Source organism: Tetrao urogallus (assembly GCF_951394365.1).
Source record: "Tetrao urogallus genome assembly, chromosome: Z".
Taxonomy (NCBI): domain Eukaryota; kingdom Metazoa; phylum Chordata; class Aves; order Galliformes; family Phasianidae; genus Tetrao; species Tetrao urogallus.
Window position 1 is genome coordinate 62,337,101 of NC_136816.1, and position 26,384 is coordinate 62,363,484.

The 26,384-nt window shown below is 41.5% G+C and overlaps 1 protein-coding gene across 1 annotated transcript in view; it reads left to right on the top strand.

Annotated features, from left to right (window-relative positions):
- Nucleotides 1-2,099: 2,099 nt before the first annotated feature.
- TTC33 (tetratricopeptide repeat domain 33) overlaps nt 2,100-26,384 on the top strand; it is a gene marked incomplete at both ends in the record, with an annotated part of 40,542 nt that continues 16,257 nt past the window's right edge. The window contains 2 exons of the mRNA XM_079548506.1: nt 2,100-2,320; nt 24,379-24,460. Coding sequence (XP_079404632.1) covers nt 2,100-2,320; nt 24,379-24,460 — 303 coding nt within the window. The remainder of the gene's footprint in view (nt 2,321-24,378; nt 24,461-26,384) is intronic.

A 26,384-nucleotide genomic window follows, 5' to 3' on the forward strand; every position in this document is an offset into this window, starting at 1 on the left:
GGCTTCAGTCCAGAAATTCCTGTTAGAAATTTGAAGAAATTTGTATCTGCTTAATTCTCAGAACTACTGTAGCTCTTCTCAACTGGGCAATTGTGTGGCCTGTCTTGTATGTAGGTACAACTTCAGTTTCTTGTCTTCAAGTGGTGTCTCACACGATCCCTGTAACGCAGGGTTATATTACTGTGGCTCACAGTGGAAGGGTTCTCTTCGATAAAACTTTGCGTTTAAACTATTGAGATGGAGATGACAGGATGTGGGACCGGCTATCAATCATACTTTTAAGTTCTTTCTTCAGTCGTGTAAGGAAAGGTTCTGATGCTCTGAATAAATAGGTGTGCTCAGTTTGTTATCCTTTTGTTTTGAAACTTAAATATTGCACTTGTACAAGTATAACAAACGCACAGACTTTTTTTGTTGCAGTAATTCCTCATCTGGAATTGGTTTGGGATCACTGAAACTGTTTCTTGCCTATGCTTAACTATTTACAAATGGTATCTGCTCCTGGTTTGTAGATTTGTAATGCTGATCACCATTGCAAGATGTAAAGGTGCAAACAGCTTTTAATTTTTATACACTTTTTTTTGGCTCTCCTGTGGTTTAAGGCAGCCATGGTTTTTACTTTGTCTTGTCTGAATGAGGTGAATTTTGTTGGTATAACGCAACAGTTTTGATGGCCAAAGGTTTTGTGATAGAACAGAGGGGTTTTTTTTAATACAGGTTTGGGGAGGGAGGATGGGACTGACAACCTATTTGAATCCAGTGCAGTTGTTTGTCATATCACTTTCTTAGGCTTTGTAGATCTTTACTTTGAAACTGCTTTCTTCAGATGTTCCTACTGAGCTTGAAGACCTTTTTTAGCATCCCATCAGGCTGAGACTGAACGTCGCTGAGAAAAATGCCAGGAGTGTAAGGATGTAATTGATGCAAATAAACAAATTGGTTGAGTATGTCACTCTGTAATCCAAAGCATATTTAGTTGGAGTGTGCTGAATTATTTTTCCTGTTTGTTCTAACTTTATGGAAGCATGGATAAACCTGGTTATCTCTGAGCTCAGTAGGTAATGAACTAAAAAAAAAAAAGTATAAATTGATGCATAATGCTAAAAGCAACAAAGCAAATTTCATATGTCTTGTTATGAGTGTTAACTACAAAATTGGAAGTGTTATTTTACCAGTTGATTACCATTGTAAGATATGAAGTCCTATTCTTTAATAAAGATGTGCCTACTTCCTATGTTTTTTTTCTTTTTTTCTGACAAAGTAATAAATGCAAAAATGCTTGTTTAAACTGTGTTGACTTTTTATACTTTCAGAAGCTTCAAGTAAAAACAAAGCACTTAACCATCACGTTTGGAGGCGTGTGCTGTCTCGTGCTGCTCTGTACTGTCACGATGAAGAGGCTGCCGCCTCGGCAGCTGGGAGGGGACGGGACGGTAACTTAGCGTTGCCGGAAGGGGCAGCGCAATAGCAGCTGCGACACACCGCCCGCGTTCGGCCCGGCGCCGGGTGCGGCGCTGTGGACTGCCGTGAGCCTACGAGCGCTACTCCGAGCGCTCCGTACCGCCCCGCAGTTGAACGAACGGACGGCCGCGCTGCCGTCACTCCGGGCCGCTCGGCGCCTGGGCGCACGGAACCCGCCGCCACGGCTCCGCCCCTCCCCGCGGTCGGGCGCGCTCTCGTCGTTCCCCGTCGCCCTCCGCCCGCGGCCGAGCCGCTGCCGCTCCGCCCTTCCGCTTCCCGGCGGGTCAGAGGTGCATCGGGCTGGGAGGTGGCGCGGGCCGCAGGTAGCGGGCTGTGGTTGCGGGGCGGGCCCGGCGGGCAGCGCTCTTGGCGGTGTCCGGGCTGTGCGGCTCCTCGGGGAGCTCGGCGTAGCGGCTGGGCCTGGGGCGTGCCTCGCTTGGTGCTGTTGCCTGGCCTTGGTGCGGAACGCCTCGCTGGCGACCGACGTGAAGCTGCTGGGCAGGATCTGTATGGATGAAGGGTGCTCTGCTTCGTGTTATTGCTCTGAGGGTCGAGATGAGCGAGCTGCTTTTGTTTCTCTGCACGCCTTGAACCTAGCGCACCTAATCGCTGAAATCTGTTTTTCTCTAGTTCTCCCGATGGCATCTTTTGGCTGGAAGAGAAGGATCGGCGAGAAGGTCTCTAGAGCCACTTCCCAGCAGTTTGAAGCAGAGGCTGCGGATGAGAAGGGTCCGGGTGGTGATGAAGATGAGGACTGGGTGCATGCTACGAAGAGAAGAAAGGAAGTTCTCCTCGAAGACTGCATAAAGAAGAGCAAACAGCTGAAAGACGAGGGGGCAAGTTTGGCTGAAAATAGGAGGTACTGATGTTATTCTAGTCTTTCTTTGACTCAGTAAGTGCTGGGTCTTATTTTAATCCTTTTTCTAAACACTGAGTATTAGTTGCTGCATTCATGCTTCTCATGTTTGAAAAATAGATCGATTGCTTGTTTTTAAATTTTGCGTCTATGGTTTGATGTTGAGTAGGTTTATTTCTGTTTGTTGATGTTGGCTGCTGCAAAGTCTGCATTCGAGTCTCATATCGGTGTGTTTGCTTAACACGAAATGATGGGGAGAGATGACTGATTGCATCTGAAATTTCAGAGGGCAGATGGAATATTGTGAGGTAAGTCATACTGTAGACAATGCTTCAGCTGCTCAGGGAGCTCTCCTGTCTTGTAAATGTGTTGTAATCTCACTTTAATGTTACAAAGAATAAGCGCGTTTATACGTACACAGTGACTAAGGAAATAGGGAAATAGTGCACAGCAATTAATGTGCTGTTATTTATCTAATTCTTGTGGCAGATCAGGTTCAAGTAGACACTGTGTGTGTTTCCTGATAGTAGTACTCAATAAGGTTTCAAACAGGATGTTTTTGAAAAAAAAATCCTCCCCTATGAAGACAGGCGGAGGGAGCTGGGCTTGTTCAGCCTGGAGAAAAGAAGGCTGCGGGGTGACCTCATTGCAGCCTTTCAGTACCTAAAGGGAGCCTGCAAACAGGAGGGGAATCAACTCTTTGAAAGGGTAGATAACAGCAGGACAAGGGGAAATGGTTTTAATTTGAGGAGATTTAGGTTGGAGATTTACAGAGAGAGTGCTGGTGAGGTGCTGGCATAGGCTGCCCAGAGAGGTTGTGGATGCTCCGTCCCTGGAGCTGTTCAAGGCCAGATTGGATGGGGGCTAGGGCAGCCTTGTCTAGCATTAAATGTGGAGGTTGGTGGCCCTGCGTGTGGCAGGGGTGTTGGAGCTTGATGATGCTTGAAGTCCCTTCCAACCTGACCATTCTGTGATTCTGTGTGAAAGAGTATTTCATAAATTGTTCCTGATACACTTCAAGCAGGAAGTAACTTTGGAGTGGAGGATGAACAGAAGCAGAATGAGACACTATAAATTGTGTTTCAAAACTCCATAGTTTGGTTAGACCTTCTCTAGAGGAGAGAAAAACACAGTTTAATAATAGTTCCCTTAAAAACATCGGAATACTTGATACCTGAGTTCTGGCTGTAGTTGTGCTGTGTCCATGTGGCTGCATGGACGTCTGTGTTTATTCATTGCTGCAGATCTACAGTGATCTGGAATTGCTTCCTGACAGAAGTAATTTCACAAGAAGTCAGTAAATACTTGTCTTCTGGTAAGCTATACCTGTCAGTCTGAAAAAGGATGGCTGAGGCATTCAGAGAGAACAGCGTAGGAACAGGTAATTCTTGGTGCTGCTAATTATTCTGAGGGGTTGAGTTTTGTCCTGAAACTTTCATTTTAACATTCATTAGAGAACAGTACATGAACTCAGTCCATTCTAGCAGTGTGGTTTAACTTGTGAATTTAGTGAGACCTGTATCTTGACAGAGAGTTTACAGCAACCACCAATACAAGCTGAGTGGTCTATAAGAAGTATGGAAAACAAGTAATAAGAAATTAAAATGTTGTTTTCAGAAGATTTTTCACTATCTTTTGTGCTTGCACTTATATCTGAGGCTCAGCAGAAGTTCTGTACTTAACACTGTAATCTTTATACTTGAAGGGGCATTACTATCATCAGCAACTTTCTCGTGTTCTGTAGAGTTTAGGCAATTACAGCAGTATGGTATTGTTGGTGTACGTAACTTTCAAGCAGACCTCTTTTTAAAAAAAGTTTCACACAGGTTTAAAGCTAAGCTCTCAGTGGGAAGCTTTTACTGCTTAAAAAAGTGGCATAAGTTGACATACCATTACAAGGAAGCAGTTTGTGAAGTTATGTTTATTCTGTGTGGTGGAAAGTGACTCTGTTAGACTCACATGGGATATTTTTTTCTTACTAAACATTTTGTACAACATAAAGAAACTTGTGTAAAAATAAAAAACTAAATGCAAATGGTTTTCTGAAATAGTGTAGTAGCAGTTAAACATTTGAGTTGGGTGGTGCAGCATTCAGGTAAAGGAGTGGTATTGATTCAGTTGTAGATAATCAAAAGACTGAAAGCTAATGGGAAACCAAGATGGTATCTTAGCTGATGTTGCTTGTGAGATGAAGAGACAGAGGGGATCCTGAGGGGAAACATATTTGATAAAGAAGCAGAGACTAAATTTAAAAAAGAGTGGAAAGTAATATGTTCATTTCTTACTGAAAAGAAACTACAGTGCACAGTAAAATTAGTATATTAACAGTATGAAGCTGCAACAGGGCAGGTTCTGATTGGATATGAGGAGAAGGTTCTTCACCACTAACGTGGTCAGACACTGGAACAGCCTCCCCAGTGAGGTGGTTATGTCACCAAGCTTGCCAGAGTTTAAAAGTGCCTGGACAGAGCTCTCAAATTTGGTCTGATTTTTGGGTGGTCCTTTGTGGAGCCAGAAGTTGAACTCATTGATCCTTACTGGTTCCTTCCTACTCAAGTTACTCTGTTATTCTAATGTGATAGAGTTTTACAAGTAGATCCGGTATTGCTTGTATGGAATAGTGCTCACTGCTTTTAAGCCTGGGTAGGCCAGGTAGCTTCTGGTAAAGGATAACCACAGTAGTGATGGTATTACTTCCCCAGCATATTTCAGTCTGAGATCAAACTGACTTGTGCTTGCAAAGTGAGTCTTCTCTGGGGGCAGGCAATAACATACAGCTAGAAAAAAACTTGTACAGCCTCCTCTTTACCTTTAGAAAACTCAGGAGAGGCACAGGTGAATGGGAGAAGGAAGCTGTCACCAGCTAAACATTTGAGCTTTTATGACAGCTGCCTGGGAAGCACTTGTCTACTATACCCACATGTGGATTAGACTTGTTAAAAGCCTGGGAAAGATACAGAAGATATGTTGGTGAGGAGAATGTATTTTTCTCCTGATCCATGTATTTTTGAGCCTTCTCAAAAATGTGTCTGTTCAGGAGCATGGCTGCAGGGGCTACCTGATCCTGTTGCTACCAGTAAAGTATGGCAGGGATACCACTTGCGTGAGGTGTGAACAGATGGATGATCTGCTCAGTATGAGTCAGAGCTCATGGAGAAGTTGAGATTAAGAAGCATCAGGGAGTGCAAGCTGGAGTAACTTCCAGTCATACCTGGGACAAAGCCACTGGAGTAATAACCCCCAAACTATGGTGAACCTCATGTCTTGTCACCATTTGGCAGTGGAATGGGACCTAAAAAATCAGGAGGAATGGAAACAGGTGGCAATCGCAGGCAAGCTGTCGCTGCCTACTTTGATTCTCTGGGTGCCACTATGTAATATGTTTGAGGCTCTGGAACTTGAGGGAGAGATGAGGAGAATGCAGTGGGAGCTCCACCCAAAAGGTTGGCTAGGGTGAGGTGGTTGTCTGCATGGCTTTCCTTCTGCCAAGAAGGAAAGAAGGGTAATTATCCTCGGCAACACCCTTTATAGAGGAACAGAGAGCCCCCCTGTGTCAGCCAGAAGATATACTGAATTGTGCTGCCTCCCTGGGGCAGGGACATTCCTAGGAGGCTCCCTGTTCTGGTTCACCCCTCTGATTGATGTCCCTTACTCATATTTCAGGCTGGCAATGATGAAGTTGCTGAGAGAATCCTGACAGCTATCAAGAGACTGAAGGGCATTGGAGATGTTATATGGTGGAGCAGGAGCAGAGATGGTATTTTCCTCTATGCCTTCATTGGCAACAAGGGATACTGAGAGGACCAGGAAAACCCATCTCATTAATATGTGGCTGAAAGACTAGCGTGGTTGCAGGAATTTTGCTCTTTCTTTCACCATGGGGCACCGTGGTCTGCACCTGGCCTGATCGCTGTGGATGGTTCTCTGCTGTCTCAAAGGAAGAAGGGGATCCTAGCCCAGGAGCTGACAGAGCTCGCTGCTGGGGCTTTTTAAACTAGATACGAAGGGGGGAGGGGGTTAAAACCAGGCTCATTAGAGATGACCCCAGGTTATCTATGGGGTTAACTATGAGAGGGCACTGGGAGTGAGGCAGGGGGCTTGGCTGACGTGCATCTGCACCAGTGCATTCAGCATGGGCAACAAACAGGAGGAGCTTGAAGCCATTGTTCAGTAGGCAAATCTGAAACATGATGAGATTGCTCCCATGACTGGAGTGATACAATGGATGGCTATGAGCTCTTCAGAAGGAATAGGCAAGGAAGGAGGGGAGGTGGTGTGACTGTGATTAGAAGTTGGGGCTGGGTATGATAGAGTTGAGTCTTTATGGATAAGGATCAGGGGGATAGTCAACAAGGCAGACTTTCTGGTGGGGAGTCTGTTACAGACTGCCTAACAAGGATGAGGAAACAGATGAGCCTTTCTACAAATAGCTGGCAGAAGTTGTGCAATTTCCAGCCCTTGTTTTCAAGGGGAAATGCAACTTCCCTGATACGTATTGGAAGTACCATACAGCACAGAATAAGCAGTGTGGGAGGTTTTTTTTAGAATGTGGAATAAGTGGAAGATAATTTCTTGTCACAGCTGTGAGAGTCTACCGGGGAGGTGCCCTGCTAAACCTGCTGCTCAGAAATGGAAGGAGTGGTGGGAGATGTGAAGGTTGGGAGCTGTGTTGGGCAGTGTGACCACAAAATGGTAGAGTTGTTGATTTTTGGTGAAGGTTGGTGGGGGGCAGCAAAGCTGCTGCCTTGGACGTCGGGGGGAGAACATGGAACTGTTCCTTCAGGGTGCTGGTAGGGGGGGTCCCGTGGGAGTCAGTCCTGAAGGGGCCCGGGAAGGCTAGATGCTCCTCAAGAAGGAAGTCTTAAAGGGGCAGGAGCAGGCTTTACCTTGTGCCACAGGATGAGCTAGAGGGGAAGAAGACTGATGTAGATTAACAGGGAACTTTCCTGAGGGTCCAGGAGAAACAGAGAGTCTACCTCCTGTAGAAGAAGGGATAGGCAGCTCAGAGAGACTACAAAGAAATGGCAAGGATAAGTAGGGAGAAAAGTAAGTAGGCAAAAGCTCCTCTTGGATTCAACCTGACCACTATAATAAAGGGGAACAATTTTATTATTATTATTTATTAACAAATATATTAACAGTAAGAGGAGGGCAAAGAAGAATCTCCATCCTTTACTGGATGTGGCAGGGATGTGACCACTGAGGATAAGAAAGTGTGGATGAAGCAAAGGTGAGAATTTGCTCAATCAAACTGTGTTATTGTGCTCTTTGTATCTGTTGTAGTTTCCATGGAAATATAGAGTAGGCATTACTTTCCAAGCAACTTACTTGAGGCCAAGACAATTCCTCTTCACTCAGTGCAGCCCAGACAAGCCAAAAGGTTGGACACCCACAGTCTATTGCATCATAGAGGACAATTCTAGAAGATTGGTAGATAGACAGTTACGATCAGTAGACAGTGGTCTGTCAGAACAGAAAGAAAATAAATAAGTGGAAGAAGTCCACGGTTGTCTGCTCCTTGCATTTTTGGGAAGAAGAGATTCAGAGGAAAACAGGCATATGTGCACAGACTTTTGAGGAACAGAATACTCTGTGGTTGAGAAATGTGGAGACTGTTTTAGAGAGATTATTCTTTTTTACATAAAACTTAGAATGCCTGCATATCATCCGAACAGAGATACTACCATGGATGTGTCCCCATGCACTGGGATATCTTTTTTTTTCTTAAAAAAAAAAAGTTTTTGTTGGTTGTTGTATAGGTATGTGTATTTTTGAATACTTCACTACGTGAAAGTATAAAAAATTGTGCTCTGCCTAAATATATTTAAAAAAAAACAACAGTTTGCAAGTGCAATTTATGTTAACCACAAATCTCTGCATGTGGACCCAAGTTTGAGATTTGGGTGAGATTAAATAATGGAAGATTCAAAGTTAAGAGCTCAGGTGAGACTAAATAATGGAATGAAAAATCCTGTAAAGTAGGCTGCTTTGAAGCTGACAGTAAGGAGAGGAGTACTAATGTCATGCTAGTATCTTTCATATAGTTAAACTGCATATCCGTTTAGATAACTTTGCAATCTTTCTCCTTTTTTTAAAAAATAAACGTGTTTTTAGTGGCCCAGTAGGTGGAGATAGAGTTCTTCTCATTAAACCCGAAGGACTGCAGAAAATGCTTATCTGAATTATTTTTTATTTTTTACAAATAGACACTACTGGGTTTATGTTCTTGTTGATTTGCATTTGATATTTCAATAATTTCTGAAAACTAAAGGTTAATTCTGGTCTCTTATTTCTACTGCTATTGTTTCCCTATTAAATTAGAAGTCTCTGCTTCTAAAGCTGGAAGATCATGCTTTCAGCTGGAAAACAGTATTCTGGCTGAGATTATGGAGAATTTCTAATATTAAAATAAATAATTGATGTTTCTTTGTCAGTTGCTAATGTAAATGAGACCAACCAATACTATCTTTGGTTTAGCTTTTGCAATACCAGATTAAACAAGGCTTTTTCAAAGTGCCACTAACAGACGAGTTAATAAGTTACTTTCCATGAAATGCTTTACTCTTCTAGGAGAATTACTTCATAAGAATTTCTCAGTGAAATTTTCTAACCCATTGTTTTATTTTAAAGAATATTTTAAGATGTGCTAATTAATCCATATTCTAGCAGACTTTTTTTTCCTTCCCCCGCCCCTCCCCCCCCCCGCCCCGGCATTAATTTATTATTAATTTCTTGCATGTAGTCTGTAGTCCCTTAGAGATATAGATATATTCTGTGAGTTCTTTTCTCACTAGATAGCCGTATGAGTCTTTATGAGTCAGCATAAGATGACAGTCCTTTTAAAATCATGTTTAGTGTCATTGTCAGTTGTGTTATAAAAAGCTCAATTTATCAAAAGTTGCATCAAATTAAAGAATCAAAACCACCTGCTCAAAAATAAAATGCCAACATTTTAAAAGCATACAAAAACTGCCTTTCTGTTGCAATGTTATAATGCTTACATTTGTTAAAATTAACCATTGTATTTCAGGTTTAGTTTATAAAGCCACAGAGGGGCAGAGTTGTCAGCCTCTAGATCAGGTTGTATAGGACCCTATCAAGCCTGGCCTTGAACACCTCCTGGGATGGGGCACCCACAGCTTCTCTGAGCAGCCTGCACCAGTGCACAAGCAGCCTTACTGCCCTCCGAGTGAAGAATTTGTTCTGAATGTTTAATCTACAGCTGCACTCTTCTAATTCAAAGCCTGTACTCCCTTGTGGAATCACTACACTGCCTGATAAAAAGCCCCTCCCTGTCTTTTCTGTAGGTACCCTTTAGGTACTGCTTAACGGCTGTAGTGAAGCTTCCCTGGTGCCTTCTCCAGGCTGAACAAACCTAGGTGCCTCAACCTGTCTTCACAGGAAAAGTGGTCCACCTGCCTGTCCTGGACATGCCCCAGCAGGATCATGGTGCTCCTTGTGCTCAGGCCCTCAAGGGGAGCATTACTGCAAGTGGAATCTCATGGGAGCGAAGTTGAGGAGAAGAATCTCTTCCCTCGCCCTTCTGATCACCTTTTTTTTTATTACAGCCCAAGATATAATTCACTGTCTGGGCTGCAAGTATATGTTGTTGGCTCTTGTTGAATTTTTCATTCACCACAACTGCCCAGAACTTCTATATCTGCTCATTGCCCATCCTGTGTGCATGTTTGGGAGTGCCAGGTGGATCCAGTTGCGCAGCTTTACATGTGGCCTCGTTGAACTTCATGAAGTCTGCAGAGGTCTACCTCTCATGTCTTTCAAGATACCCTGGCTGGCATCCCCTCCAAATGTGTCAGCTGTATCCCTTAGCTTAGTGTCATCCATGAGCTTGCTGAAGGTGCATGATCAGCGCATCTGTTTCAGTCACAAACGAAGACTCACACATATAATATTCTGCTCATTTTTTTTCTGTTGGCCACTAGTTGGTGCCCTGTAACAATCCTAGAAATCTTTCCATGAGAGACTGAAGCTTGCTCTTTTGAAGCCATTTCAAACTGATGATTTTTTTGAATCCTCCCATTCTTAGTGTGCACTGGATATATTTTCATGTTGATCTCTGGAACTTTAATGACTTCTGCAGCTAAATGGCAGGTCTTAGAAAACATTATCTTTGACCTGCCAGCTGGTAATAAATAGCTAATGTTTTATACCATGGCTCAGTCTTTTTGTCTCTTTAGCAAAAAAAGAGCTGTTTAAGACATAGTAGGGTTCATGGATTTAGACTTTTTTTTAAACAACATTCTTCGGGGAATTTTGGGGGCAATGAATAATGGTTTGTAGTCAACTAGTTTCGCCATCCTATTTTACTGTTAAAAATAGAAGACACCTATTAAGTATGTTAAATAGCATGAACTTACTGGAGGGTGTTCTGCTACCCAGGTTCCTTTGTTGGAATTTGTATTTGTATGCAGGCTTTAATACAACCATTCATTTTTCTGGCAATTAGCTTCTGTGATGATGGTGATAAACTTGCCTCAATGAATCTGGATGTTGACATAGGTGTTTTTAATTGACTGAAGTTGTTTGACGATTGAACTGTTCTGATTGTTAAAATATCAGCTTTCCCTGGCATTACTGATGCAACTGGTTTTCCTGGGTGTTTCATTTGAAATGTTGCAAGTTTTCTGCGCCTAGAGCACCTCCTGCACTGACCTTGATGCCTGCAGAGCTGCTTCTCTCCCTCATTTTCTCACTCCTCTCTCCCAGCTGCTGTTGCACAGCAGTTTTTCCCTTCCTTCAATCTGCTCTCCAAGAGCACATCCAGTGGCTCAGCTCTGGCAGCAGTGGGTCCCCTTTGAAACAATGAAGCTAGCTCTGCTCTGACAAGGGACAAGGGCTCTGCTCACAGAGACCACCCTTGCAGTCTCCCACCAACAAAAAGTGCCTAAGTTTTGTGGTTGTTTATTGAAACTGGGAAGTTGGAATTCTGAATACTGAGCAAAACTTGAAAGAGAAAACACTGAAACAGGGTGAATATATTTATAATTCTGAAGTGAATTCATTCATGTTTTGAGTTTGTAGATGGTACCTTTCATTAAGTAAATGAAAAAGATCTGTAGAGAAGGTAAAGCATTTGCCACTCTGACTTAATTATGTTCATCTAATCATTGAAATCAATCTAATATTTAAAACTATTGAGCTATAAGGACTATAAAAGTGTAATTAGGATGAACTGTAAGGAAGATAAAAGTGTAATTAGGATGTCCTTTCTCCAGATAAGGGTTGAAGTTATCAAGCTTTTCTTGCTTCACTTCTTCACAAGAAAAGAGATGTTTTAGTTAATGGTCTAAGCAAATTGGTGTCTGCTGTCATGTCCTTGTCTGAAGTAACACTGTAAATCTGTGGGTATTTTAATTGTCGGGGCTGAAGATATTCCTTTTGTATGTGTTCACCTCTAGGTGTGGGGCATGGAATTTCAGTCATAAAATGAAGACAGAGATTATTTCAGAAGTTAGGCTTCAGAAGCATAAGTTACTGTGGTCTAAATGACTTAAATATTTCTACCAGTAACCAGTGTAGATAAAAATACTTGCAATATTAATCTTTTATTGAATCTTCAGTAATTTATTTTTCTTCTTATGTTGTGCTGGGATAAAAATGGAAGGAGATAGTTCAGACGTTTCTTGCTGCTGTTCTCTCAACAGGCAGTATTATGTGTGCAAAATTACACTGCCAAAAAAGTCATGAATCTGAATCTGTAGCTTTTTGTGAAGTTGCTCATCCTTAGAAATATACTGCATTTTAAGTTACTTCAATTCTCTTGTGGGAATGGGAGCACAATTTAAGCTTGCTTCTTCTCCCTTCTTTACAAAACATTTTGGCCTCATGAGTTTTAGGCTCACCACTTCTGGTGACTGAGGTTTTGGTAGCGAGAGTCCCCATTCTGCTTGACACTTTCATTTTAAATTTATATGTTTGTGTAAATTTGCAGGCCATCGTGAGATTTTAAAGTTCTGATGCATTCCTTTGGTTTTGATTGGCAATAGCCCCAGCTCACATACAATTATGTTTGTGCATGTTATATCCTTCGACGTGTACTGTTGCAAAATAATATTTCACTTATTTCAGGTAATTGGCATTTTTTACTTGCTGTTATCTGTAGAGAGATATTATAGTCATTTTATATCAGTACTGTATAATCTTTTCATTTATACTGGGAGAGTTAAAGGGTACCTGCCTACTTAATTTACAGATACTGTCATGAATCACACATTATAATTGCCCTCTATAAATCTCAAAATGCTGTGGAGAATTACACATTTCACCTACATTAATCCATTTGTGTCTGCTTTTTTACGCAGCTTCAGTAGTTGTTACTCTGTAATACTGATATCAACAAACGTAATGAGTCCAGAAGAAACAAAAGAAAATAAGGGGAACTACATTATTTGGTATAAATCATACCAAAGTAATGAGGGCATATCATCTAGATGAAGTGCATCTACCCAGTACAGAATGAGAACAGACTAAAGGCTGTTGCTTTTTGTGTATCTGCACTGTATAATCATAGAATCATTAAGGATGGAAAAGACCTCTAAGATCATCTGGTCCAGCCATTAACCCATCACCATGCCCACTAACCATGTCAGTCAGTGCCATGTCTACAATTTTCTAGAATACCACCAGGCACAGTGACTCCACCACCTCCCTGGGCAGCCTGTGCCAGTGCCTGACCACTCCTTCTTAGAAGAAATATTTCCTAATATTCAATCTGAATCGCTCCTGATGCAACTTAAGACCATTTCCTCTTGTGCTATCACTGGTTACCTGTGAGACGAGACTGACCCCTCTCCTCTCCATTGCTACAATTCCTGTCAGATAACTGTAGAGAATGATAAGGTCTCTCCTGAGCCTCCTGCAATCTAAACAATCTCGGTTCCCTCAGCAGCTTCCTGTTAAAACTTGTGCTCCAGAACCTTCACCAGCTTCATTGCCCTTTGGATTCATCCACCGCCTTTCTTGTAGTGAGGCTGATACCTCATCCTCAACCACACTGATTTGGTAATTGGTCATTTAGGAGAAAGGTAGAGAAATGCTTTTATTTTATTTACCTTGTTGGTTTTTTTTTCGTTTTTTGTTTGTTTGTTTGTTTTGTGTGTGTTCTTTTTTTTTGGTGAGCAGCATTTGACTTTGTCCTAGTTCTGCTGATTAATTTGTAAGAGCCAGTAGGACCATAGTGTGAAGAGTGGAAGATAGAGCTGTCTATTGTTTGTAGAGAAGTATTTGAAAGGTTAGGAGAATTAAATGCCTATTGAACTAAAAAGTAAACAGATGGCATCAATCACTGTAGATCTACTGCTATGTTTCTAAAGGATAATCTGAACAAATAAATAACAATTAAGCCCAGAATACAACTATTACTTTAAATACAGCACAAGAGTTTTTCTTCTAAATTCTTCTTCCTGTTGCTTTTAGAGGAAGTGCTGTTGAAGCTGTTTTGAGGAACAGAAGCTTTGTAGTTACGATTTCAGTCTAGCAGTAAAATATGTTGCTTCATTACCTAATATATTTAAAATATCTTAGAAGTATTATAACTATTTCAAGTTCTGATACTTGTGTTAATTTGCAGTTTTTGTTTAAAGATACTAAAGTAGTTAATGGGATTTACCTTAGCAGTGCAATTCCTTCTACTATAAAACTTACAAGGTTACTGTGGCCTGTTATTACTGAAATAATTATGAAATAGCAGGTGTTGTATTGCATTGTATTCCTGTTCTTAATTGGAATTTCCACGTGCCAACCTAATTTCTGCTCCTATTTATCATTGTTTATTTTGGCTTCCTGCGGAACTGTCACCCATGAAGTCACAGAATCATCTAGTCAGAAAAGACTTTCAGCATGATGAGCAACCATCACCATGGCCTGTTGAGTCCTGTCTCTAGACCATGTCCCTTACTGCCATGTTCACACATCTCTTAAATACCTCCTGGGAGGGGGACTCCACCAGTGATGCCATTTTGATTTTAATCATACAATATTAAATTACAAGGCTGGGATTTACTGAAATATTCCATGTTTGTAGATGGTTGCAAAACAGATTCTAGAAATTGCAGGTTGTTCCTTGAGATGTTTAAGCTAGAAATAGCTTATTTCTTTTTGAATCCTTAAGGTTAAATGTTTATCATTACAGTAGCATATTTTTCTGTGGTAATATTTTCATTATTGTATATTGTATTTGTATTTTGTAAATTGTATATTGTAAATTGTATACTGTATATTGTATATTCATACCAGCAACGCTGTCACTGCTGTCTATCTGATAATGTTTCTTCAGTTAATAAGATATGTGGCGGACAGTAGGGTTTTGGGGTTTTCATGACAAAACTGGAACAGCAAAACCACCAGTTCTGGTGCCTAAGTTAATGGAGATCTTCTGCTGTTTACCATTCTCATTTTCAAAGTGGAACTATGGATTTCTGAATGCTAGCACATCTATTAAAATCAGCCTGAATTTGTCAAATAACGTTAGTTATTTGGGCTCATTGAAATATTTTTTGGGGTCACATGAAGATAAACAGGTCTTTTTGATTAGCAGGAAGCCAGTGCCTAGGATGCTGTAGGATGCACAGTGGAGGAGTGGCCAGGAGAAGAGGGGTGAGAGTTTGGTTCTTGTCTACATTATGGAAGCTCTTTAGAGTCTTCAGTTGTGTTATTTTATTGCAGTTAAGAATTTTTTTCTGTTATGTGATAAAGTAAGCTCTATGTTTGATCCATATTTGAGGGCATAATTATGAAGTATCAGTACCAGGCCTGAGGAGATTCTGGAGGAAAGCCAGAAACAAAATTACGTAATTCCCAGTTTCTGGAATTATGTATGTAATGGACATTTTTAACATGGATTTTGTAGTGAGCAACTTGTTTGAGTTTCTGCTGAATATAAAGATTTTTTTTTTTTTTAAGAAAAATATGTGCTTTGGTCTTACTTACTTCAGCAGATTGCTTGTCAGACAGCCATGTAATTCTGTATTCATCACGGACTGATATATTTCATGGTTCTAGAAAAAAACCAGCAAATGGGCATGCATACTTGTCAAAGGCTTCATTGAGGACAAAGCCCTGTGTAATTTTGCATACTGATAGTAGTAGTTAGCATTTAGTGGGGAGAGAATTGACTAGCTGTTGGATATGTTGTGCTTGTGTTGCAAATTAGCTTGCCTTCTTAACAGTATAGTATTTGAGTGAGTTTGATTGTGAAATAATGATTTGCCAGATTTTCAAGAAGGGAATAAAATATGGTAAAGGAAGCAGGCTCCTCACACTTAAATATAGAATGTGAAAGACATTTTGTGACAGATTGTCAAGTGTAGACAATGATTACCTCCATTATTATCTAGTGCGTTCAGATTGTTGCAGTAACTTGTCATTAATTGTTAAAATAATTGCCATTTGTTCCATTCCTGTGCCTCAGAACAATAAAATAATCATGTTAGTAATGATTTCTGATCATTTATGAAAGAATGCTTTTTCATATTGTGTATGAGGAAATTAAGTGTTCCTACATGAGTGAGGGTGTCTTTCAGAGATGATACCAGAATCTTGGTTATATGATTTTCACTTTTGTGTATTAACTACAGGAATACTTATCTCCAATATTAGTTGTAATAGATTTTCTTTGTCAAAAGTAGTTTTAGTTGCCTAATACAGGAAATAAGAAGTGTCCATAGGTATGTGTGTGGATGAAGTACAACTTAAGAAATTGAGCTCGAACACATTGAAAACCTCATTTTGTAGTTGAATGTGGTGATGGATGGTAATTGTTTTTGGCATTTAGTGAAATGGTGTTTCACATTTGGTCTTCATTGGAAGTTCTTGAAGGATGCATCTCTTTGAAGTATTTGTGGAGTTGTGTAATTTGGTGTGCAGGTCTGACTTTTTTCGTATTTGGACCATGTGGCTTGATATCACGGGATCTAATGCAGGAATATGAGCTCTTGAGAACAGCTATGCATTAAAAACACGAGCATCAGCTGTGTGCATGCAGTTTTCTCCAGTGTTAAGTTCAGTATATTTTGCCTACTTTCATGGCAGTTACAGAAAGCCTGTTCACACTTATCTGTTGTCTACTGTATGGTAAGGACTTGTATGTGATCACTGGCCACTGAAGAGCTGTCATGTACATCTTTACCTCTAGTAATTAGTGTGACCATACTGAAATAAGCCTGTTAAATCAACAAAAAAATTCTGGAAGCTCCATCAGGTAGTAAAGCAGGCAGTCTTAACTTGCCGCCTTGACAATCACAGGTAATACAGGGCACATTATTTACCATAAACAAGTTACACTGTAGAGCAGCAATTTGTTGATGTAGACTTATCTGCAATTTAAAAAAAAAAAAATTAAGCACATAATAATTTTGTGAAGTTTACTTGTCAGGTTCCTTCTTCATTTGTTCTGCGAGTCTTCATTTTCCACCATGCAGTACTGCATCATCACCTACCTTGAAAGTATATTCCTATGATCAGCTGTTTTTTGCTTTACCTTTCCCTCCCTTTCCTGTTCTATGTACTCTGTATAGTTACTGACTAGTGTTCTTTTATTCTAGCTTCCACCAAAGTCTGTTGGATTTTGTCAAATGCTAGATTAAAGTTGCTGATGTTTTTAATGCTGATGTTTTTAATGATGAAGGCCAGTCACCTTCATCTTCTGTGATGTGGTGAAAGTACCTGAGAAGGAGCCATATTCTTTTTTTTGAAATCTTGTTTTCCTCTTGCCTATAACCATGTTTGTCCTCATCCTTCTAGAACACCTGATTGCAGGAGTCCGTCCAAGTCCCTAAGAATTCCAAGGTGTTATTCCCTCTTTTTTTTCTGCTGACACAGCACATCACTGATGTGTCTTTTCCTGTAGGCCTGTCTCATTTTGTCTGAATTTGCTACATCTATTCAGAATATCTTCACATGTTTTCAATGCTGTTCTGCATGCATCCTGTCTCAATTCGTGGCAAGTACCAGCTGTGGCAAGCTTGTCCATAGGACTCTAGATCCTGTGTGATCTCTCATAGGTAATTTGTATCAACTGCTACTTTTTGCTGCTTGTTTGTTTATTCAGAAGCTTCCAATTGAACATGTTTTTATGAAAAAACAAATTTGGTATAATCATTTTGTTTTGGAGTAGAAGAGATCCTGTTTTCCCAGAAGTGTTGTTGAGAAAGTGAAGTGTAATCATGAGATGAGTTTCTAACTTCAGCAAGCTGTACAAAAGTTTGCCAAATCTGTATAGCTCCCAGATGGTTAGCAGCGTATCTGAAGAGAGAAGTTTTAGTGCTTCAAGGGGGCTGTGGAATTTCATATCTTGTTAATAAAATTGGCAAGATCTATCAAGTCTTGTATCTAGAATCTTCCCTAATATATCCAGTTTTCATTGATTTCTTCTTTCTTTGGCATTTCAGTGAAGAAATTCAGGGGACTAATAGGGGGAGTCCCCTGGCATTCAGTCCTAGCAAGCAAAGGGGTCCAAGAGAGCTGGTTGCTCTTCAAAAAGGAAGTCTTAAGGGCGCAGGAGCAGGCAGTCCCCCTGAGCTGCAAAATGAGCCGGCGGGGAAGAAGACCGGCGTGGATGAATAGGGAGCTATTCCTGAGGCTCCGGGAGAAAAAGAGAATCTACCGCCTGTGGAAAGAGGGACAGGCCACTCAAAATGAATACAGGGAAGTTGTTAGGATGTGTAGAGGTGAAATCAGAAAGGCAAAAGCCCAGCTTGAATTTAACCTAGCTGCTGGTGTGAAAAGGAATAAGAAACTCTTTTATAAATACATTAACAGTAAGAGGAGGACAAAGGAGAATATCCACTCTTTGCTGGATGAGGCTGGGAATGTGACCACTGAGGATAAGGAAAAGGCGGAGGTTCTGAATGCCTTCTTTACGTCTGTCTTTAAAAGTCAGACCAGTTATCCTCAGGATACCCCTCTCTCTGACCTGGTAATCTCGGCCGGGGAGCACACTAACCCCCCTGCGATTCTGAAAGAAACAGTCAGAGACCTACTGCTCCAGCTGGACTGTCACAAGTTGATGGGGCCAGATGAGATCCACCCAAGAGTGCTGAGGGAACTGGCGGAGGTGATAGCCGAGCCGCTTTCCATCATCTGTCAGCGCTCCTTGTTGACTGGTGAGGTCCCAGATGACTGGAGGCTTGCCAATGTGACTCCCATTTATAAGAAAGGTCGTAAGGAGGATCCGGGGAACTACAGGCCTGTCAGCCTGACCTCGGTGCCAGGGAAGGTTATGGAGCAGATCGTCTTGAGGGAGATCATGCGGCATGTGCAGGGTGACCGGGGGATCAGGCCTAGCCAGCATGGGTTCATGAAGGGCAGGTCCTGTTTGACCAACCTGATCTCCTTCTATGATCTAGTGACCCATCTGGTGGATGAAGGAAAGGCTGTTGATGTGGTCTACCTAGACTTCAGCAAAGCCTTTGACACTGTCTCCCACAGCATTCTCCTGCAGAAGCTGGCAGTCAGAGGCTTGGATGGGTACACTCTTGGCTGGGTAAGGAGCTGGCTGGAGGGCCGGGCGCAGAGAGTGGTGGTGAATGGAGTCAAATCCAGCTGGCGACCGGTCGTGAGTGGTGTTCCGCAGGGGTCGGTGCTGGGGCCTGTCCTCTTCAATATCTTTATAGATGACCTCGATGAGGGCATCGAGTGCACCCTCAGTAAATTCGCAGATGACACCAAATTGGCTGGAAGCGTGGATCTGCCTGGGGGTAGCGACGCCCTACAGAGGGATCTGGACAGGCTGGAGAGCTGGGCTGGAGCCAATGGGATGAGTTTCAACAAGGCCAAATGCCGGGTCCTGCACTTCGGCCACAACAACCCCAGGCGACGCTACAGGCTTGGGGCGGTGTGGCTGGAGGACTGCGTAGAGGAAATGGACCTGGGGGTATTGATTGATGCTCGGCTGAACATGAGCCGACAGTGTGCCCAGGTGGCCAAGAAGGCCAATGGCATCCTGGCTTGCATCAGAAACAGCGTTGCAAGCAGGAGCAGAGAGGTGATTGTTCCCCTATATTCAGCACTCGTCAGGCCGCACCTCGAGTACTGTGTCCAGTTTTGGGCCCCTCAGTGCAAGAAAGATATTGAGGCCCTGGAACGTGTTCAAAGAAGGGCAACGAAGCTGGTGAGGGGTCTGGAACACAGGCCATATGAGGAGAGGCTGAAGGAGCTGGGAATGTTCAGCCTGGGGAAGAGGAGGCTCAGGGGAGACCTCATTGCTCTCTATAACTTCCTGAAGGGAGGTTGTAGTGAGCTGGGGGTCGGCCTCTTCTCTCGTGTCATTAGTGATAGGACCAGGGGGAATGGTTTCAAGCTACGCCAGGGGAAATTCAGGCTGGACATGAGGAAGTATTACTTTTCAGAAAGGGTGGTCAGGCACTGGAATGGACTGCCCAGGGAGGTGGTGGAATCACCGACCCTGGGGGTGTTCAAGGAAAGACTGGATGTTGCGTTGAGGGACATGGTTTAGTAGGAGCTATTGGGAATAGGTGAACGGTTGGACTGGGTGATCTTTTAGGTCTTTTCCAACCTTAGTGATTCTATGATTCTATGATTCTATGATTCTATGAAAGTAATGTCTGTGTTCTGTTTAAAATCGCCATATTTTTCCTTTGTAGTGAGACATGCTATTTGATTGAAGTAATTGTAGGTAAAATTCAATGTACTGTATTTTAGTTCTCCATAAATAATAATTCAGTACCTCAAAATATGAGTCTTTTTTTAAAAAAGCTGTATATTACTGGAGCTTAGAAGCTTAGTTATGATGTCACATAGTTTGGGATTTTACTTCTGCTGGAAATCTTACTTTGATTTTCTGTAACTGCAGCGTATACCAATATTAACATTCTGTGACTTCTTATTGTTATGGTAGATAAGCTCTTACAGCAATCCTAGCCGTGTAAAAATTAATAGCTCAGGTTTTCGGGTTTTTTTTGGGTAAATGGAAATTTTCTTATTCTAATTTTTTTTTTTTTCAGCTGAGATAATCATTTGTCCTCTTAGATCACTTGTCAATGAGGTTGTTGATGGTGTAGAATCATACAGTACTGACAAAACCCAGAACATTTTTCTCCTCCAATTCCAACTCAAGGCATGGTCAACAAGAGCAGTTTTTTCAGGATATTTTCCAGTTGGGTTTTGGCTATCTTCAGTGGTGGACATTGTCATCTCTGTGAACAATTTGTTCCAATGTTCAGCCACCCTTTATAATGATTGTTTTCTCTGTGTTTCAGTTTGTGTCCTTTTCCTCTTGTTCTGTCACTGGGAACTGATGAGAAGAGTTGTGTTTCCATCTTCTTCACTACTGCCCCCAGTTCTAAATCACTATGCTATGTTAAGATGCCCCTTAACCTTTTCTTCTCTAGGCTGCATGGTCTCATTTCTTTGAGGCTCTTCTTGTATGACAGAAGCTCTTAAACTTCTTTATGGCTGAATTTTCTCAGGTCTGTCTACGTTTTTCTTCTACTTGGCAGCCCAGAACTGGACCTGGCATTCCAGAGCTCTGTCTTGCCAAAGCTGAGAAACTTCATCCTCCTCAGCTGGTGATTCTAAAGCAGCCCACAATGCTGTTTGACTTCATTGCTGGCTCACAGTGGTTTGTTGGCCACCAGGACCCACAGATATTTTTTCTACAAATCTGCTCAGGGATGTGATTTAGCAGCGGGTTGTTAGGGTAGTGTGGTTAGGTTGTGGTTGGACTTGATGATCTTTAAGGTCTTTTCCAACCTGAGTGATTCTATGATCTGTTTTACAACCAGTATGTGTCCAGCCTAGTGGTGCTCAGGACAGTACACCATGCTGATCAAACATCAGAGGTTTCTAAAGAACGTTTAAAACATCACAAGTGAATGCATCTGGGGGTTCCCTACAACAAGTGGGAATGGTTTTCAACTGAGACAGGGGAAGTTTAGGTTAGATATTAGGAGGAAGTTCTTCACACAGAGGGTGGTGACGCACTGGAACAGGTTGCCGAAGGAGGCTGTGGATGCCCCATCCCTGAAGGCATTCAAGGCCAGGCTGGATGTGGCTCTGGGCAGCCTGGTCTGGTGGTTGGTGACCCTGCACATAGCAGGGGGCTGAAACTCGATGATTTTTGTGGTCCTTTTCAAACCAGGCCGTTCTGTGATTTTGAATCTCATTCTTGTTTCCGATACGAGCTATTTTTGGTGCAAGTTATTTCAAGTACGAAGTTTCATCTCATTTTTTGTTTTAACACCTTAAGATTCAAACACATTACTGCACATCACTGTGCCACAGCATGTGTTCTGAATATGTGTGCTCTTGTTCCATAGCAGATGCACTGCAAGGAGTTCAGCCATGTTTGTGATCTGTGTTAAGATGAATGGCACAGCATTAAGCTAAAATTCTCTTGCTCGCTCCTACCAGCCATGACATGCTAGTTTCTGCAGCTCAGCTGATGCGTACTAGCTTGTTACATGCTGGTACCTCAATTGTGTGTATGAGCTTACTTTCTGAGAAGAAATGGGAATAACACATAGAATATTCTATTAAATTTGTGTTAATTAAACTCAGAGTATGTATATTTATTTTGAAGCTCTATTTCTAAAAAAATAAAAATAAAATTCTTCTTCCAAGTTCCTGATATGTGGTAAAATTATCAGATTTTACTTTTTAAGTTTAGGAATACTACTTCGTGTTAGCTCACTTCTTATGTCAGCTGAGGTTTATGGTTTTCATAAAACTTCTATTGGAACACTGACTTTACAACTGTATTTTATATCCCAGGCAATTTTCTTCTGTAGGGCATCTGATATTTAATGTAGTATACAATCCTCTCCTTCAGAAGAATGAGGCAGAAAATTATTTGAATAAAGAACTAAAAAAAAAAGGCTTTTTTCCCTAAGTTTGCATCATTGGAGCAAGTAGCATGGCTCATTTTCTCTTAAGAACAGTCCCTATTCCCAAAACAACTGAAACGCTTTTTATCCTGACTATTTATAAAAGGATAGAATGGTTCTGTTTTGTCATACATTTTTCTTAGGGAAATGTACATAACTGGAAAGGTCAGTGTTTCAAAGCTGTATGGATATTTCCAGATTTTAAGACAGTTGTAACCAATCATGGTTTTTGAGCAGATGGTTCACCGTGTACCTGCAGGCAAGTATTTCTTCTTCAGTCTTTTTCTGATGTGTCCTCAAGCCTAGCAAGCAGCTCTGGTGTTCTGTCATAATTTCTCTCAGATGGGTCTTTCTGAGGTTCGCATGTATTTTACTGACAAATTATTGTCCACTTTTTTTTGTTTTGTGGATGGTAGCAACTTTTTGGATCACTGCACTGTTCATAGACATTGCTTGCACACAGTTTAACATCTTTGTGAATGAGCAACCTCCCTTCCCTTGCCCGTCTTTATTCTGGTGGCAAACTGTTGACAAATACGCGGCAAAACAGTATTTGGGCAATGCTTGCCTGTATTGGCACTATCTTCAGAGGTAGGCCGTTGTGAATTTTGTCTCACTCAGACTGACACTCATCAATGAGCAGCAGTGTTCTCCATAGAAGTAAAAATGTGTGTTCTTGAAACACAACCTTGGTATTACATCTGTTTTCAGAAAGTCAGTGTTCCTCCTTCCTTCTCATTAGTTATGTCTCCATCACATTTGCTCAGGTTTCTAAAATCCTCCGTTTCTGAATGTTTTTTTGCAACGTTCATGGTGCTGCAGCTCACTGCCTGGCCAGCACACCACCTTATTGAGCTCAGAGCTCATGAAGGGTTTGTTGTAGGCTGCCTGTGCAAGATCTTAGGCAAAACTGTAGTCTTCTACTGAAAAAGTAGTTTATCTAACTAAAAGACAGCTTAATGCTTTTACTTATTTATATAGAAAATGTGGTGATGTGTCCTCTAGTGTGAACACCTGAACATAGGAAATGAACAGTTGACAACTGCGCAGCTGGTTGGGGAAATTGTCTCAAGATTAATTAAGTACTAAGCATAATTACCAGTGTTATTTACAGATGAGTGGTACTTGAATTGCTGCCAGGACCTCAGCTTCAGTTTTGTTGCTTTTCCAACTATCATTCCAGTCAGTTCATATCTTCAAGTCGTCATGTATCTGGTCTGATGTGATGCAAGCTGGATCACCAAAAAATGGGGAGAAGGGAAACAGAAAGAGTGGGAAGTAAAGGAAGATAAAAACTGCATGTGAAGTGTGTATGAATTTAATTTTATCAGTGCTGTGTTAAGAATGCAGTGTATCTAGATTAACAGCTTTTCTACCTTCACAGTGAATTTAATAGAAAAATAAGTGTTCCTACACAGTTCTGGAAAGGAACTGTAAAACAGGATTCAGAGAGCTTGTGGCATTGCTTTTATTAGTATGAAGTTGTCTTTAAGGATTGAAGACTGTGCTCCAGTAGCTGTTTTATTATGCTGTTACAGTTCTTCAGTTTGAAACTCTAGTGTTTCAAGATAAAGTTTCACCAAGTTCCGCCAAGTTCAAGATAGAGACCTACTTCTTCTGTCAGCAGACTCACTTCTTCATTTTCTTAGGGGAGGATAACATTAAAGAACAACCATATCTCTTTTCAAATAAGAGTTATTTTGGGATACTTGTTTATTTTTGGCTTACTTTCTATCCCTATACTGAAATTACTCAGACTTCTGTATTTTGCTCTCTACCAAAATACAGAAATGCCAGTGTTTAGTAGCTTTTGATGATGAAAAGAAATTTTACATGATGAATGTAGCAAGGCATATTTGGTTGTTTTTTTTATACCTGGCTGAGGGTGATTTTTGACGATGAGGGGAACTGAATTCAATTCAAGAATTTCAGTTTTAGTTTGACATAAGTTTCTGTGTTAACCTTTTCATTCACTTAAGGCCAGTTGTGCAGTAGTACTTAGCACTCCATTTGTTTTCCATAGCAAATACCCAGTTCCTTAAAGCAATTAAACATGTTTTATAGGGATGTGACCACAAAAATCATTAATGTTGCGATGCTGTGGCATTTTAAATAAGACATCAGCTTTAAAAATAGAAATACTTATGATTTAAGTCTTCTCTAAGTTACAGTGAGACTGTAATATTGTTGTAATTGCAGGTACCGGGAAGCTATTCAAAGGTGGGATGAAGCACTTCAGTTAACTCCAGAGGATGCTACACTTTATGAGATGAAATCACAGGTAAATCATCACAGCTCTTTATCAGTTTAGAAATTCAGAAATAAACAACTGTGGTTATTACTACATGTTGCCCAGCTATGTGAAATTGATGTGTGGATAGAGTACAACAAAACTTATTTAGGATTTCCATTTCTTCTCAACACAACAGGATGCTTTATAGTAGGAATTAAAAATGTGGCATATCCCAGCCAATCACAGTAAGTAACATCTTTGCTAGGATGTGAATTAGGATGAACTTCATATAGTGACTGTCTAACCCTCTAATTAATTGCAGTCTCTCTGCAAGGCTTTTTTACCCTCAGTGGAATCAAAAGATCCTCCCAGTGGAGTGTCATCTGCAAATTTACTTAATGTGACATTCAGAGGGACTTCGACAGGCTAGAAAGATGGGCCCGGGTGAACGTGATGAGGTTCAACACAGCAAAGTGCAGAGTTTTGCACTTGGGCCAGAGGAATCCCAGGCATCCATACAGACTGGAAGGAGCAGTCCTAGAAAGCAGCCCTGCGGAGAAGGACCTGGGGGTCCTGATGGATGAAAAGCTTAACATGAGCCAGCAGTGTGCTCTTGCAGCTCAGAAAGTAAATGGTATCCTGGGCTCCATCAGAAGAGGGGTGGCCAGCAGGGACAGGGAGGTGATTGTCCCCCTCTTCTCTGCTCTTGTGAGTCCCCAACTGAAGTACTGTGTCCAGGTCTGGAGTCCCAGTACAGGAAAGACATGGAGCTGTTGGAGAGGGTCCAGAGGAGAGCCACAAAGATGATCAGGGGCTGGAGCACCTCCCCTACGAAGACAGGCTGAGGGAGCTGGTCTTGTTCAGGCTGGAGAAAAGAAGGCTGCGGGGTGACCTCATTGCAGCTTTTTAGTACCTAAAGGGAGCCTACAAACAGGAGGGGAATCAATTATTTGAAAGGGTTGGTAACAGCAGGACAAGGGGAAATGGTTTTAAGTTGAGGGAGGGGAGATTGAGGTTGGGTGTCAGGGGGAAGTTCTTTATAGAGAGAGTGGTGAGGTGCTGGCATAGGCTGCCCAGAGAGGTTGTGGATGCCCCGTCCCTGGAGCTGTTCAAGGCCAGATTGGATGGGGTCCTGGGCAGCCTGGTCTAGTATTAAATGTGGAGGCTGGTGGCCCTGCCTGTGGCAGGGGGGTTGGAGCTTGATGATCATTGAGGTCCCTTCCAACCCTGGCCATTTTGTGATTCTGTGATTCATGTATATCATGAAGGAAACTGGCCTCACTATGGAGACCTATGGAGACCTGTGAAACTGGCTGCCAGCCTGTTATAACTGTATTTACTATAACCAACCCTTTGAGCCTAACTCATTAGCCAGTTTTTTACCAATTGCATTATATTTTTATCTAGCAGTATCCTGGACATTTTGTCTAGAAGGATACTGTGAGACACAGTACACTGAAATACAAGAAGAAGAGGTCTTTGGACTCATGAACCCGTATTGGCTGTAACCAATGACAGGATAGATAAATCAGTCTTGGAAAAGAGAATTAATTGAAGTATAATTACGGTTTAAGTTCATCAGAGCCAAGGGTTTGCATCCATCAACACCTCACTAAAGTTATGGTACCGACTTCTGATTTCTTTTTGTAGCTTAGGTGGCAAAAGTGCCAGGTTGTACTGTTCTGTTTGGATGGTGAAATTCCTGTTGCTATCTATGTGACAAGATACAAAATTGCTTTTACCCACACATATTAAATAAAGATGCTGTTCTACAAAAATGTTTTAAAGTTGGATTAAGAATGAGAACAAGGATTGTGTGACTTCAGATTTCTTACATTGTTTTCCTATGTTTAATACCTGTAGAAGCTGCATTTCTTATTTCAGTTGATAAAGACTATTGTCCATCTTTCCATCACATTTTTTCTACTTTTTTATTAGTTTTTATTCTTCGTTATTTAGGAAAATAACATTG